The 16,180-nt window shown below is 45.8% G+C and overlaps 1 protein-coding gene across 4 annotated transcripts in view; it reads left to right on the top strand.

Annotated features, from left to right (window-relative positions):
• The window catches only part of PDCD11 (programmed cell death 11), a 42,897-nt gene that overhangs the window by 26,130 nt on the left and 587 nt on the right, over window positions 1-16,180 (top strand). The window contains exons 21-35 of one of the 4 annotated variants that reach the window (XM_081075106.1): window positions 484-546; window positions 5,216-5,324; window positions 6,692-6,781; window positions 6,980-7,082; window positions 7,475-7,652; window positions 9,624-9,680; window positions 10,393-10,515; window positions 11,152-11,274; window positions 11,692-11,998; window positions 12,220-12,336; window positions 13,031-13,177; window positions 13,400-13,644; window positions 14,369-14,537; window positions 14,884-15,037; window positions 15,492-15,657. In XM_081075106.1, coding sequence (XP_080931232.1) covers window positions 484-546; window positions 5,216-5,324; window positions 6,692-6,781; window positions 6,980-7,082; window positions 7,475-7,652; window positions 9,624-9,680; window positions 10,393-10,515; window positions 11,152-11,274; window positions 11,692-11,998; window positions 12,220-12,336; window positions 13,031-13,177; window positions 13,400-13,644; window positions 14,369-14,537; window positions 14,884-15,037; window positions 15,492-15,657 — 2,151 coding nt within the window. Of the gene's footprint in view, window positions 1-483; window positions 547-5,215; window positions 5,325-6,691; window positions 6,782-6,979; window positions 7,083-7,474; window positions 7,653-9,623; window positions 9,681-10,392; window positions 10,516-11,151; window positions 11,275-11,691; window positions 11,999-12,219; window positions 12,337-13,027; window positions 13,178-13,396; window positions 13,645-14,368; window positions 14,538-14,883; window positions 15,038-15,491; window positions 15,658-16,180 lie in introns of all 4 variants that reach the window. The other 3 variants (XM_081075104.1, XM_081075105.1, XM_081075103.1) reach the window with 3 other exon arrangements.

The following is a 16,180-nucleotide window of genomic DNA, read 5'->3' as shown; positions in this document are numbered from 1 at the left end:
TATCGGGTTGTTAGAACTCGTTCTTCCCTGCATACCTTGATTATACTCATTTACTTTAATTCTCGTTACAATGTTATTGTAGTAAATACTCTTGCTATCCTAAGAAGAGAAAAAAAAAATATTAAAAGTCTAGTCAGTAATTTGCGTATTAATTTCAGTAACTGGAATCTTGAGTAAGTCATTTCTCTCAAGACCTCACTTTCCTAATTTGTAGAATGAAAGAGTTGGAATATATAGTCTGTAAGGACAGTGCCTTTCAGGGTTTTGTATGATAATCCTAAAAGATCAGGTGAGCCAGCTTTTTAACATGTGCCACAAAGGATGAGGGTGGGAACCCTCAGGCCTGACGTAGCACCAGTGGGCCACAGTATGGCAGTAGAGCAGGTGGCTTTTTAAAGCAGTTTGGTGTAGAGAAACTCTGATCGCCCGAATGTGGTATTACAGAGAATAAGAGAACTGATTTGACCTCATTTGTTTCTCCAGGTTTCTTCCAATAAGTCATCCCAGATTTATTCGAACCATCCCGGAGCTGAGTATTCGGCCAAGGTGAGGGGACCCCGATGAGCATGGTTAGTGAGGTCTTGTGGAAAGAGTACTGGGCTTTAGAGTCAGGAACCTGAGTTCTGGTCTTAATGGTCCCAGTGTTGTGACTTCCTTTGCCTCTCTGTCCTGGTTGACTTAATTTCTCTAGTAGGGCTATTTGGCTCTCAGAAGGCTAGTTAATGGGATTATGTGAAAATTAATGTGAAAGCTGTATTCAGGGCTTAAGTATTATTTAAAGGCTTGCTGGATAGCAGTTCTGTTTGTAGGCATGTAACAAAAGGAAACATTTCTGCTCTCAACCCAATTTTCTAGAACTCCATGATTCTCTTAAACAAATAGCATGTAGCCAAGAATACCTGTTCTCTGGAATTTTAGGTCATGCGTTAGTGGATTCTGCAGAGGGGTGTTCCAGGAGGGATTCTGAGTAGAGGAGAACTAGTAGTTCCATGTAGCAGTGGGTCCAGTTTGCCTGGGATCATTTTTTCAGAGGATCTTAAGCATTTTGATCTATGGGCCTATCTGCTGCTTCTTCCTCCATAAAACAAAAACAAAAACAAAACCTCAGCCTCTCAAAATTGATAAGTCATCAATGAATGAAGCTAGGCACACACGACTGTGAAAATGGCTTTGCAGGGATGGCCCTGGTATCCATCCAGATCGTAAGACTTATGCGCCTAGGGTTGTTGTGGAAGGGCCTCTTACGTAACTTTCAGGGGATAAGGTTTGGTCAGTGTCCTGAAGGGATTAGAATTGAAATGGAGTACTTTGGAGAAGCTGGTATCTGAGATAGGGAAATATTCCTGGAACATTGAGTTCCAAATGCTAACAACACTCTTGGAACTTCAAAGTAAGCCCTTTAGTTCCAGAATAATGAGATTTGGTGGAACACACATTTCTATTTGTTTAATCTGGTCTCCCTAGTTTTGTAGATTTCGATTGTGTCCCCCTCCAGTCTTGGTTGTGAAAACAGACATCATCATATAAGTCATTGTATTCTGCAGTATCTTCACCTCTGTCGAGTGGTGTCTTGATTAAGGGTTTAGGTCAAGTAGTTTATCGAAGCTAACGGTAGATATCTTAAATTAGTGAATAATGCAAGAGATAACCCACCTCGATTCTAAATGGTTCTTGACCCTCAGAGTGCTAGAACCTCTCATGAATTAACACTGCTGTTGCTGGTCCACCCTCTTGTCTCGGGAGACTGGTGTGAACCACAGTGGTGGTACTTGATTATAGCAGTGTGGGCCAGGCCTGGATATGGGTGCATATACTGAGTAGGTGTGCGATGGAGAATTATGATCACAGAGAGATGGACAGATAAACGTGAGCACATCTTCCACCTCTTCCACACACCTGTGTTGTATTATTGCTTATTTTAATCAAGGCCCCTGAGAAGCATAATATAAACATAATAGTGGAATTATTGCCATATTTCTCTAATGCTTGTGTTTTAAAATACATATTTTGAAGTCAGGAGGAAACACATTTATGTATTGAGGAAATGTAGTCATATTTTTATTCTCCACTTTGTGTTCTTGTCCACAAAGAGAATGCCACCTGTACTAGAGCTGAGTTCAGGGTTATGGAGGGTCACTGAACCTAGATAAGATGCTTTGAACTCAGTTACTCGTTTGGAGGTGCAGGAGTTAAGCGACTAGAGCAGTTCAAGAGTCTTAAAATGTGTCTCTGGACTTCTTGCTGGTCAGTGAGTTTTCTCTCAGCAGTTAATTCAGTTTTACCTATCCTCCTCTTTTTGTGGTTATTCTGTTCTGAGAGGCAGTTGAAAGTCATTTTGGGAAAAGAAACAAGGAGAACACATACCTATTGCGTGTGTGTGTTTTATTTTTTGTGGTTTTTTGGCTTAAGCAGCAGACATCTATTTTCTCACAATTTTGATGGCTAGAAATCTAAGATCAAGGTGTCAGCAGGGTTTGTCCTTCTGAGGTTTCTCTCTTTGAATTGTGGATGGCAGTCTTCTTTCTGTCCTCACATTGTCTTCTCGTTGTATATATCTGTCTTAATGTCCTCTCTTTTTTTTGTTTTATTGTGATATAAACAGAATATAAATTTACCCTTGATAGTATGTAAGTGTACATTACAGTGTTGTTAACCACATGCACATTGTTGTATAACAGCCTTTTGAAATTTTTTGTCTTCATCTTGCGTGTGCATGACTGACACTCTATACCCATTTTTTTTTTTTTTTTAGTTTCAACAGTATTAGTTATATTTTATATGTATTTTTTAAAAATTTATTTTAAGTGTATTTTCCCAGGACCCATCAGCTCCAAGTTACTTAGTTGTTTTCAATCTAGCTGTGGAGGGCACAGCTCACAGTGGCCCATGTGGGGATTGAACCAGCAACCTTGTTGTTAAGAGCACCACGCTCTGACCAACTGAGCTAACTGGCCACCTAATTTTTATAATTTTATTTTTTTATATTAGTTTCTGGTGCACAAAACAACATAATGATTACATTTACACCCCTCACAAAGTGATAACCCCACCCCAAGTCTGCTACCCCTCTGACATTGTATGTACTCGTGACTGTTACAGTACCATTGACTGTATCCCCTATGCTGTACTTTACATTCCGTGGCTATAAACACGTGTGTGTGCGTGTGTGTGTGTGTGTGTGTGTGTGTATGTATGGTTGACATTCAATATTAGATATTATTCTACATCAGCTTCAGGTGTAGAGCGCGGTGGTCAGGCATTACACAGTCTGTGAAATGATCCCCCTAAGTCCAGTGCCCATCTGACACCTACATAGTCTACAACATTATTGATTATATTCCCCATACTGTATTTCACATCCCCGTGACTATTTTGTGACTATTTTGTGTACACCAGTTTGTATTTTCTAATCCCTTTACCTTCTTCCCATCCCCGAACCCCTCTCCCATCTAGCAACCAGTTTTGTCTCTGTATCTCTGAGTCTGTTTCTGTGAAACTGTATACATTGATCAACTCTGTTTCCCCCTCCCCACCACCTCTGGCAACACCATTCTACATACTGTTTCTTTGAGTTCGATTAGGTACTTCATATAAATGGAGTCATGCCCAGTCCTTCTGTGACTGGCTTATTTCACTTAGCATTAACGTCCTCAAGGTTGATCCATGTTGTAGTGTAGCAGGATTTCCTTCTTTTTAAGGCTGGATAATATTCCATTTTATGTACACACCACACCTTCTTTATCCATTCATCCATCGGTGGACAGATGCTTCCACATCTTGGGTATTGTGAGTAATGCTGCAGTGAACGTAGGTGCACAGATACCTCTTTGAGATTTTCTTTTCTTTTTTTAATACAAATTTTTGTTGAATCACAGCTGACATTATTATATTAGTTTCAGGTGTACAACATAGTGATTCAATATTTTCAGGCATTATGAAATGGTACTATGAGAAGTCCAATTACTATCTGTCATCATACAGTTATTGCAGTGTGTTAACGACAGTCCCTATGCTGTACATTACATTGAGACCCTGTTTTTAATTCTTTGGGATATATGCCCAGAAGCAGGCATGATGGATCATATGGTGGTTACATTTTTAATCTTTTGAGGAAGTTCCTACTGTTTTTCGAAGTGGCTGCACGATTTTATAGCCCTACGAACAGTATACAAGGCAGGGTTCCCATTTCTTCCACATCCTCACCAACACTTCTGTTTTTTTGGTTTTTAATATAATGGCCATCCTTACAGATTGCGGTGCTGTCTCATTGTGGGTTTGATTTGTACCTCCTTGATGACTAGTGGTGTTGAGCACCTTTTCATATGCTTGTTGGCCATTTGTGTATCTTATTTGGAGAAATGTCCATTCAAGTCTTTTTTGTTGTTGTTAATTGAGTCGTAGCCTAAGCTCTTATAAGGAAACCAGACATGTTGGCGTAAGGCCTACCCTAATGACCTCATTTAATACCTCTTCAAACTCCCTGTCCCCAAAAACAGCCACATTCTGAGGTACCGGGGGTTAGTACTTTGACATATGCACTTGGTTGGTGGGAGGGGACACGATCTGCCCATAGTAGAGGCATCTGGTGTCAGCTATGGAGTGAGTACATTTCTTCATTCTCACTACATAAGCATTAGCTGGGCTGGGTTAGATGGGTAGGAGTTCTGCGACTCCTTTGAAATGATATGTGGGCTGATAACTTTCAGACCACATTCCCCTGTTGCTTTTCTGAGAAGAAAAAGAGAGTCAAGGAAGTGATAATGATAATAGCAAGCTGGCACAGGGGAGAGAGCCCTGACTTCACTTCCTGGGTCAGTAGCATAAAATGAGTTTAATGATATCTGGCCTGCCCAGTTCACACGAGAGTGTTTCCCATTCAGTGAGAGATTACTTGTGAAAGCACTTCTGCAAACTGTAAAGCAATAGCTGAAGTATTATGAAAGAAGTAAAACAATTGTGTTTGCAAATTTATAAAGGTTATCGTAGGCTACTTACTTTACAGCTTGTTCATACCGACATGAGTGAAATGGAAAAGATTAGCTCATGGGCAGGTATCGGGAAGATTCCCCTTTATGGAGGGAAATGGGGGCATAGAGGGTGTGTATGAGTTGGGGAGTCCTATGCAATCAGTCCATGGCCACTTGGGGAAGATCGTTTCAAGCAAGAAGCTTATCTAGAGTTTGGTTTACTCTTTTCATTGCCTTCCTACAAACAGTGAGCTGGAGAAGGATGGTCATACTGCTCTCAACACTCACTCTGTTAGCCCGTTGGAGAAGATGAAACAGTACCAGACTGGTCAGACTGTGACTTGCTTCTTGAAGAAGGTGAGTAATGCACACCTTGCAATGAGATCCATCCGTTTCTCAGAAGAAAATGAGAAGCTGGAAACAAGGGCCATTAGCACTAGATGTTGGTTCTGTGTTTCCTACAACGCTGGCCTATGGAAGGCAATTTATAAGGCCTCTGCTCCTAGAAAACTGCTGGTCTGATAGAGGAAATAAATTTATGGCTTATGAAGCAGTTAGCAAGCAACTCGCAATTCAACATGTTTATAGATTAATTGTACAAAATGGAAAGAAAAATACATCAGAGAAAGTTTTAAAATAAATGTAACGTTGGATTTTAGGTTCTTTCATAAAGTGCAGATGTGATGCAAAACAATGTGTAATCGGGTGCCAAATTGTGTGTTCTAACCCCAAGTAGAACAGGAGTTCAAAACAGGGAAGAGATCAGAGAGAATTGTACTGGTTGGGATATATCAGAGAGAAAGTTGGACTGGGCTTGACCTTGAAGAATGACCACTCTTCATTGCTGCCACATTCTTCTATAACTGTCTGTCTGAGCTTGTCAATGGTGCTTGATCTCTAGTGACTTGTCGTCTGTGGACGTTCATACACCCATACACCCTGGATGCCTTAGAGTGGTATGTAAGGCTCTTCACAATCTAACCTCACGCTGAAAACCTCTTTTTCCTTTCTTATCTTTATTTCTACTCCTGGAGTACCCTCTATTCCTATTGCCTACAATTCTTCAAGGTCCAGCACAGATAACCCTTATTACTAGTTCTCCTGTATGTTCTCATAGCAATATTGTACTTCCTGCATGTTGCTTGCTGCTCTAGCTATTTGCATACTCGCTTATTCTTTGTAGACTGTCACCTCCTGGAAGGCAGGGCCTGGCTTTTATTTATCATTATCATGCCATGTACATAATGGCTGCTTGGTAAATGTTTTGTTAAATTGACTTGAACATTGGGGTGTGTGTTTAGGGCAGAACATTGTGTAAATAGTGAAAGATCAAAATCTAAATTGGTCTAGAAATAAGATGTTGGCCACTGAAGCTGGTGAACAGTCTCTGGGCACGGCTGAGCTTGGCGGAGGCTGAGACGTAATGGTCCTGCTGCTTGAGGGCCTCGCAGGTCTTTTTTACCTGCTTAGCTGCTGAGGCACCAGGAAGGGTGCACGTTCTGCTGCCTAGGAAAGGCTGTGAGCTAGATTCTGTGTGAAACCTGAGAGAAGTAGAGTTGGGCAGGGGCAATGGGCTGTAGGGGTGGATTCCTGTCCCTTGGGAAAGTGTGGGATTAGGGCCCTTTAGGTCCTGGGATTTCAGGAAAGTCTATGTTTTAATGAAGGGAAAAGAAATGCTTGTATCTGTCCCATTCCATTTCTCCTCCTGTGTTTTTCCCTCCCAGTACAACGTGGTTAAGAAATGGCTTGAGGTGGAGATTGCTCCAGACATCCGGGGGAGAATTCCCATATTGCTCACGTCTCTTAGCTTCAAGGTCAGTGTGCTTGAGATCCCTGGAGAGGAAACCCAGGCTCCCTAAGCTCTGCTGTGTGTTCACAGTGGGTACAAGGAGCCGTGTGCTTATTCAGGGATTGGTTTGGGAAATACTTGCTATGGAGACTTAAATGCTGTATGGTTTGGATAAATGATAGACGTTTCTTCCAATGTCAGAGGACTTTTCTTGACCTTCCAGGTTCTGAAACATCCAGATAAGAAGTTCCGGATTGGCCAAGCTTTGAAGGCCACCGTGGTTGGCCGAGATCCCTCCAAGGCCTTCTTGTGTCTCTCACTCACAGGTGTGGGGATTCAACCTGTGGGGTATCTGGTCAGGGAAGGGAGGAGGGTAGGAAGCAGTGGGAAGGTGTCTTCATTTTTTGCCCAGGTTGAAGGATGCCTTCAGTATTGGAGTCCTCAAAAAGCCTCGTGTGCTTGGAACTTGCTTGAAACAAGTTTTCTGTTGGGGCCCTGCTCTCAGGCCTGTGTTACTCCACCACTGTCTGAGTCTCAGCCCTGGGATTCTTGACCACATGGCCTGGTCAACTGGGTCTTTGTGATCGTTCTCATCCACTCAGCCTAGACACCCCAGGTCTGGGCGGCCTCCACCTTCCCCAGCCTATGGTTGGCCAGCATTCCAGCTTCTTTCTTGGCTCATTTCCTCTTCCCTGAGTCAGGTTCATTCTCCTACCAGGTCCTCACAAGCTTGAGAAAGGGGAAGTGGCCATGGGCCGAGTGGTGAAGGTGACTCCCAAGAAGGGTCTGACTGTCTCCTTCCCCTTGGGGAAGATTGGAAGAGTCAGTGTATTTCACATGAGTGACTCCTACTCAGAGACGCCCCTGGAAGACTTTACTCTGCAGAAGATTGTCAGGTAGCCCAAGTTTTCTTCCTCTTTTCTGGGATTGTGGGGTTTTTTTTTGTTTTTCATTGTAAAGGTAATAACATGATTATGTACCAGAAAAAAATTGTATAGAAAATGGAAACTTCTGTTGCTCCTTTCTTTCTCCATAGTTTTTCACCACTATACACTTTGGTCTCTATCTTTCAAGACTTTAATGCGTATATATGTATAGTTTTTCTTTCTATAATAGAATTTCATTTTATATACTGTTCTGTAACTTGCTTTTTTCGTAGCAGTTTATCAGTATTCTGTCTTTTCCCATGCTTGTATATCTAAATTAACCACGTTTTTTTTTTTTTTTTTTTTAACATTTTTTTTTTAGAATTCCATTATGTATGTGTTTTTTTTTCATCATAATTCATTTGAAAATTCTGCTGATGGACAATAATGTTGAAGGGAATCTTTGCACATATGTTTCCATACTGGTACAAGTATATCTGTGAAATAAATCCCTAGAAGTAAAACTGGTCAACTGATGTTACTTTTTGCCAAAGTGCCCTTCAAACGGACTATGCTAATTTATACCCCTGTTAACACTGAATAGAACTGTCCATTTCTCACATCCCTGTCAACACTGGATATTCTTAACTTTTCATCTTAGCCATCGAATAGGCAAAAATTGATCTCTTATTGTAATTTGCATTTCTCATGTTTGCATGGTCATTTTTCATGTTTCTTGGCTGTTTGTTCTGTGCTTTGCTTGTCCAAGTTACTTAAACATTCATTGTTTTAATTTAAAAATAAAACTGATCTGTAGGTGTTCCCTGTAAAAGGAATGGTAGCCTTTTGCAGTTGAGAGGTGATTTATTTATGAACTTCTCAGATGCACAAAGTGCATCTCACAGTTTTAAAACCATTTTATAGCCTGAATAAACTAGCATTGTTGAGGTACATTCCAGCTTGACACAGTAAAGCCTTTCCTGAGAATTAGTTAACAATGGAGTGGACCCCTTCGGGAGGCAGAGATTGGAAAGTAGTCTCACCTCAAGTGGCCTAGCCACCAGCGCCTGCCTGAATTCTCAACCACTGATCAGAGCTCAACAGCACAAAAATGTCCAGGGCCTGGGAGAAGAAAAAGATGAGTCAGAGAGAAATCCAGGATTATTATCTCTGCTTTGGCTCTTGAGGCTTCTAAAATGCGGTGTGAATTTTAGCAAAATATTTACTTTAAACAGATTTTATGATACCCAAACGTGTGAGTAGCATTCACTTGTAATCCCTTCATCTGTTAAATGTGGTTAAGAAATTAATTGCCTAAAGGTAGATGTCCTTTGAGATCCTTTCCTGCTTTCGGGACTGTGATGTTGTGTCATAAAAGGCAGGTGCCTGTGATGGGGAATATTTGGACTGTACCATTGCTGAGCTCTTGTCTACTGCTAAGATTCTATACTCTGCGGGTTTGGGCTACTCATTGTTGTTTTAGATTAAGTTTGGAAACCCAACCAAAGAGTAAACCCTGTTTACCTCCTGGAAGACTTCCCTGCTCAGGCCTTACTGCTCGGCCCCCTCTGAACCGCTGCCGCGAGCCAGCAGTAGCTAGGTCATCCTCTGGTCACGGTGTCCTGTGGCCGCTCTGTCTCTCCACTGAGATCACACACTTCCAGGATCCGACATGGGCTGGACTCATCTCCTCAGCACTCACCACATGGCCCTGTGTTTGCCAGAGGGCTTTCACGTCTCTTATTTTCTTCTCCCAGTACCTTCTTGAGTAAGAAGAGCAGGTAGTACTGTTTTTACCTGACAGACTAGTAAACTGAGGCCCAGAGAGGTGACACAACTTGTCCTGAGACCCTCAGCAGGTTTGCAACAGAATAAAGAACAGAGCCCAGTACTCGTGTCTCCTTCTCCGGCCTGTTGGTCAGCCTTGTGAAGGTGAGGCCCTTTGCTGTGTCCTGAGATACTGAAAAGTCAGTGTTTCTTTCTCTTTTGCTGTCCTTCCAGGTGTTATGTCCTGTCCGCTGCAGGTCCCGTGTTGACTTTGTCGCTGCGATCATCCAGGTGGGTGTCTGTGTTGCTGAAACAAAAGGAGGAGGAGAACTGAGGAGAGGCTACATGGATCTGACATAGTCTTTGGGCCCCCCCTTTCCTATCTGTTAGGCCCTTATCCCCTGCCCCGTTTTTATCCAGAAAAGCTAAGGATTTTCAGATTGCTAGAAGAACCTGTGTGCTCAGGTTGGGACTTTGTTGTTGTGTTTATGACCACAGGACACTTGGCTCTCTGCTGTCAGCCTTGGCCCTTCAGTTGTGGGTTTGGCCCAGTACCCGCATGTCTCCCAGTACAGCCCATTGTTTCCCAGGAAAGGTTCAGCTATCCAAACGTGGGTGTTCAGGTTGCCCGATGGTGGCTCTGGTGAGGGGTTCCATAGCCCCCAGGGTTCCATAGTAGGGCTAAGTGTGTTGTGAAATGGATTGGCCTGGGGTCAGCTTGCTTCATGGTTAAAAATAGGTGTTTATAGGGCCAAGGCTTTAGGTTTGACCGCCCTCTGGCTTGGTCAGCCTCTCCCTTTTTCTTTATAGCTGTCTTATACACACGTGTCCCCAGCTGACAGGACTTCAGGGGAAAGCAGGGCTGGGCTCTGAAGGTTGTGTCTTATGGCAGGTCAAGAATCAGATTCTTACATATCAAGTTTGATTATCCCAGGTAAACTGGGGGTGAGAGTGGGGAAAAGAAGTTTACAGGTATGTGTATGTAAGCCTTTTATTCCTTTAGGACAAACCCGGAGACAAAAAGCAAAATAACGGATCCTGAGATTAACTCCGTACAGGATGTTCAGGAAGGGCAGCTCCTGAGGGGCTACGTGAAGTCCATCCAGCCACACGGTGTCCTCTTTGGGTGAGTGAGGTGGGGCCTGGGGCTGTGGGCCGGGCCTGAGTGTCCTCCCCGGGCTTGCCCTGGTCTGCAGTCCGCTGCGTTCCTCAGTCAGCTTCCCTGAAGGGAACAAGAAAGGAAGGACAATCAGTGAGTTCCCACTAGTTTTTTAAATTCCAGGTTGTTTTATACTTTTAAAAGAGTTTTGAATTAATCTGTTTTTTTTTGGTGTTTTGGACAAAGAATATGGTATGTCCAATTGCAGTTTTAAGTACATTTGGATTTTCTTTGATTTCGTGTTTGATTATGATTTGTAAATCTTCTGTGAAATATTTAATGTTCACAACCACCAGAATATTACAGCCTTCTCTGCTGTTATGTTTCCTCATTTTCTTCGTGTCTTTCTAGCAATTTGTGATTTCTATATTGTGATGCTGTGATGTGGGGTGAAAAACACCTTTCAGTGGTATCTTCATTGTGCTTGATCATTTTTTCCAGTTTACAAAGCCCTCTTTATCCTTTCGAATACCAGGAACTTACGTCTGTTGCTCATCCTAGTCACACTTGGGCCCCTGGGAAAGCGGGGCCTAGGACCAGGCTTGGCTGGGACTCTGTTGTTGTGTTTATGACTACAGGACACTTGTCTCTCTCTCCTGTCAGCCTTGGCCCTTCAGTTGTGGGTTTGGCCCAGTACCCGCATGTCTCCCAGTACAGCCCATCCCAGAAAGGCCTTTATAACAAATACCTCCCCGAAGGGAAGCTGCTCACTGCCAAGGTCCTAAGGTAGGTACCTTCTTCCCTCCCTAACCCCCTTACCCCTTTCTCTCGGAGGAGATTTAGAGGTAAACTTTATGCCTAACAGCTTGCGTAGTGGTGAGCGAGTGCAGTGGTCAGGTGAACAAAGCCCCGCTGTTTGGAGCCTTTTACCTCAGCTCCTCAAACAGATGTGGAGACTTTTCTCTGCATAGGCATCTATTGGGGACAAAGTAGGGGGACATCACCGCCGCCCTCCGTCTTTTACTACTAAGCCTTGAAAATGTGCAAATCGTTCCTAAGAATACTGAACAGATTCCATGGCGGGTGAGGCAGGGCCCAGGATGTCGTGGGCTGATGAGGAGAGGAAGGCCTGGACTGCCTGCCGTGCCTGTTGTACTTGGTGTGTCATCTTCATTGTCCACCCTTCCTCTCTCGCTGTCATAGTGTGAACCACCAAAGCAACCTGGTAGAGCTGTCGTTCCTCCCCGGTGACACGGGGAAGCCGGACGTGTTTCCTGCCTCCCTGGGACTGTCACTTCCAACACAAGAGGGGAGGCAAATAGAGCCAGAGGAGAGTGATCATAAAGGAGAAGAGGAGAAGGAGCAGAAGAAGAACCGGAAAAAGAAAGAGAAGAGCAACCAGAAGGGGCAAGAGCAGGTGCAGCTGCCCAGCAAGGAGAAGAAAGAACCCCAGAAACCACAAGAGAAGAAGCAGGGCAAGCGGCCATGCCTAGAGTCTAGAAGCGAGCAGGTACATACCCAGGGAGGAGGGCCCACCCTCACATGAAAAGGAGTGTGTTTTAAAACCCAGCCAGGTAGCTACCTCGCCTTCTTGTGGACTGAGAGCAGTGTGTGTTTGGAGGCCCGGCACTGGGTGGTACCAGGAGGGGCAGAGGGAGGGTCTTACCCTAGGCTGTCCAAGGGCTCTTGGGCAAGAAGGGTAGCTTGGCATTTTCTCACCCGTCATCTCAGGAACGAATGAACAAGAAGCAAAAGAAAGCTGCTCCGTCAGAGGAGGACGACAGTGGTGTTGAAGTGTATTATCGGGAAGGAGAAGAAGAGATAGAAGAGACGAGTGTGCTGCCCAAGGTGAGGGGCAGCTTTTACTGGGGGAGGAAAGGCTGCTCTGTGGAGGGGGCCCTTGACTGCTGCCTAAAAGCTGAGCTGTCTCGGGCACCATCCTCCTCTCTCACTTCCTGTAAGATGAAAAGTTGGGGCTGTTTGTTTCCTCAGCTGGTCATCAGCTCCCTGAGGACAGGAACCCTGTCTTACCTATAGAGTGGGTTGCATAAAGTAAATTATAATCAGAATTGAATTCCAATGTATTGAATGGAACTGAATTAAATTAGTGGGATGGGCAGGTAAAGAGGGGGCTTAGCCTTCCTGAGCCTGAGTTCCCCTCTGAAAAAATGACAACAGTGCTACATGAACTGAGGACTGGATATGGAGGGGCTTCCCAGACTTCAAGTATCATATCCCTACTACCCGCAGAACATTTGTCTTATCTCGGTCCTAGCTTGATTATTGTTTTATACTTATATGTGTATGTATATATACATGCATACATGTATGTTAAAAAGTTGTTACCTAAATGAATTTGTTTACAAAGAAAACATTTTTGTCACTACTATAAAGTTTCCCAGTTGACCAGGGCCTAATGTGGCCCTGGCAGGAGGGGCAAGTGCTCTGGGCATCCCTGCTCCTCCAAGTGGGATGGAACTGGTGTACAGGGAGCAGCCTGAGCCAAGTGCTTTCCTCACGTGCCTCTTTGATCCTCTAGCAGAAGCAGACCAGGCCAGCAGAAGTACCCCGGCTGCAACTGTCTTCCGGCTTCGTTTGGGACGTGGGGCTAGACTCTCTGACCCCGGCCTTGCCACCTCGAGGAGATAGCTCAGATAGCGAGGAGGACGAGAAGCCGCAGCAAGCCACGGTGTGTCATATTTTGCAGGGCTTTGTCCTTTTTGCAGGACCCCCTAAGGGTCTGTCTCCTGTGCTGTGAGAGTGTCACTTCTGGCTGGGTGGGGCGGTCTCAGGCCAAGGAGTATTTATAGGACTCTGGGGCTGCCCTGCCAATTCTTGGCTTCCACCACAGACCTCCCCAGGGTCAGAGAAGCAGATCATTCACTTATTTTTCTGCTTTTTACAATAGCAGAAGAAAAGCAAGAAGGAAAGGGAGTTGGAGAAGCAGAAGGCGGAGAAAGAGCTGTCCCGCCTTGAGGAGGCGCTGATGGATCCCAGGCGACAGCCAGAGTCAGCAGATGATTTTGACCGACTCGTGCTGAGCTCCCCCAACAGCTCCATCCTGTGGGTGCAATACATGGCCTTCCACCTGCAGGCCACGGAGATTGAGAAGGCCCGGGCTGTGGCCGAAAGGGCGCTCAAAACCATCTCCTTCAGGTCTCATCTTTGTTCCCCCCGCTTTAGGGAGGGGTCTTTTGGCAGGGAGTGTCATGTCTCCCCAGGTTGCAGGGCTTGCCACGTGTGGGTCATTTCCTCCTCAGCAGGCCGACAGCAGTTGGGGTGACAGACACCAGGGGCCCAGGGATTCTCTGACTCGCCCACAGATGTGCCATCTGTGAAATAGATCTGCCCATTTATATTTTATAGTCCTCATCACTGAAATAGCCAAGGGTCATTTACAGGAGTCCTGCCCGCTTAGAGCAGCAGTAGAATAGAGAATACAGCTCTCCGCATACCTAGATGAAAATCCTATAGGTGGCCATTTTCCAGGCAGAGAGTAAAGTGAGTTTCCTGAAGGCTAGTGAAGAGGGATGGCTATCCTTTGCTTCATTCTCTCAGTTTGGGGACGGAAACAGACCACAGATTCTGCTCCTTCCAGCTCAAACTCAGGCCAGTTTGAGATTCGGTAGGCTTCCTTCCTAGGAAAGGAGGTAGAGCCAATATCTGGGAGGCCCAGACTGGCAATCAGGAGTTTGGGGTTTCTGCTTCTGTGAGCTGCACTGGGGCCGGGGGCTCTCTGTGCCTGCATGTGGCCGTGGGAACTGAGGACATGGATGGAACCTGGGGAAGAGGATGGAGTTCTGGTTGACAACCCATGGGGGTGTGGGAGGCTCTTTGGGCTGTTATGACGGAGCTCACATGCTGACTGCTCTCCCTCCAGAGAGGAGCAGGAGAAGCTGAACGTGTGGGTGGCACTGCTGAACCTAGAAAACATGTATGGCTCTCAGGAGTCACTGAACAAGGTTTTCGAGCGGGCTGTGCAGTACAATGAGCCTCTCAAAGTCTTTCTTCAGCTGGCTGACATCTACACCAAGTCAGAGAAATTCCAGGTAGGAGTCTGGGCCAGGTGGCTCCCTGCCACAGGGTTCCCCGCCACTCAGAAGCTGACTCCTGGGAGTCACAGAGGCAGCCCGGAAGTCTCAAGGAAGAACCCCCACGTTCTGATCCAGTTCTCGTCGTAGGTCCTCCTTGCGGGCACAGGATTAGTAGGCAGACTGCCCATCATGTGAGGCCTCCACCTCTGGGAGCCTTCCCTCTCCCCTCAGAATCTAGAATTGAGCCTTCGTAGTGATTGGAGTCTCTGAGCCCGTCATCTTATGAGCAGAGCTGCCTGTCTTTACTGTAGACCCTTCTGTTGGATCCCACTTTCCTCAGCTTGCCTTGTCTTTCCCACAGGAAGCTGGTGAACTCTACAACCGGATGCTGAAGCGTTTCCGGCAGGAGAAAACTGTCTGGATCAAATATGGCGCCTTTCTTCTGCGCAGGGGCCAGGCAGGGGCCAGTCACCGTGCGATGCAGCGAGCCCTCGATTGCCTGCCTAGTAAAGAGCGTGAGTGCTCATTGCCGCCTACGGGCCTGATTTCTGAACACATTAGGCTCTCAGATATCTGGGCATGGGGATTGTGGGACTCCTCATCTGAGGGTGGTGGTAGGAAGCCTCGTGGAGGGTACTTAGCTATCTGTCTGTTGATTATATGCTCACGAACATAATGCATGTTGCATTTCAAATGCTAGACTGTGAAGATGGAGGAACAAAAAGCAATTAGCACTAATTCTGTTGCCCCGCCCCTGTCCTTTCTGGGCGCAGAGAATAGGGTGTCTGCAGTGGGAGCCAGAGGTCATTGCCCTCCCATCTGTGCAGTTGGCCCTAACCCCACTGCTCTGTCCCCATCACCCAGGTCCTGGGACCCAAGAGCAGGGAGTCAGGAGTCAGACTCTCCCTGCAGCACAGGGTGTGTAGTGAGGGGTCCGCTTTGTGTGTCTGAGCTGTTCTCTCCCTGCAGATGTGGATGTGATTGCCAAGTTTGCCCAGCTTGAGTTCCAGCTGGGGGATGCGGAGCGGGCCAGAGCCATTTTCGAGAACACGCTGAGCATCTACCCAAAGCGCACAGATGTCTGGTCGGTCTACATCGACATGACCATCAAGCATGGCAGCCAGAAGGAAGTCCGGTGAGAGGGGAAGCCAGATTGGGGCCGAATTCCCTATTGGGGGTTGGGGACATTGGCCAAGTGGATGAGTTTTAGCCCCAGAGCAGCTCCCAGCATCCATAGTTGTCTTATTCTATCTGGAAAAACAGCTTTACTCCAGGTCCTGTGGCATTTACTTTTACAACTTCTTTTTCTGTCTCGGGCCAGCCTCTGGTCTTTGGAACTTTGAGTGGGAGGTAGTCTGGCCACCGGCCAGGAGTCAGGAGGCTTGGGTTTCCCTCATAATAGCACTGTGCCTGCCTGGCTCTCATTGTAGAGAATGTTCGCAGGCACAATCTCACTGTTGTCTGCCAGCATCCCCACAGGGCAGGGAGGATTGGGCGTGGGTAGACTGAGGTCCAGAAAGAACTAGTGCTTCGCCCAAGCCCATCGGTGAGTTTTAAGCAGAGCTTTTCTCGCAGATCCATACCTCGTGCGTGTCCTCATCCCAGTAGCTCTGTCCTGATTCAGGCCAATAAGCCCTGTAACATCTCTGGGTGTGTGT

This window comes from Rhinolophus hipposideros, assembly GCF_964194185.1.
Source record: "Rhinolophus hipposideros genome assembly, chromosome: 15".
Lineage (NCBI taxonomy): Eukaryota > Metazoa > Chordata > Mammalia > Chiroptera > Rhinolophidae > Rhinolophus > Rhinolophus hipposideros.
This window is presented reverse-complemented; position numbering and strand designations above follow the sequence as displayed.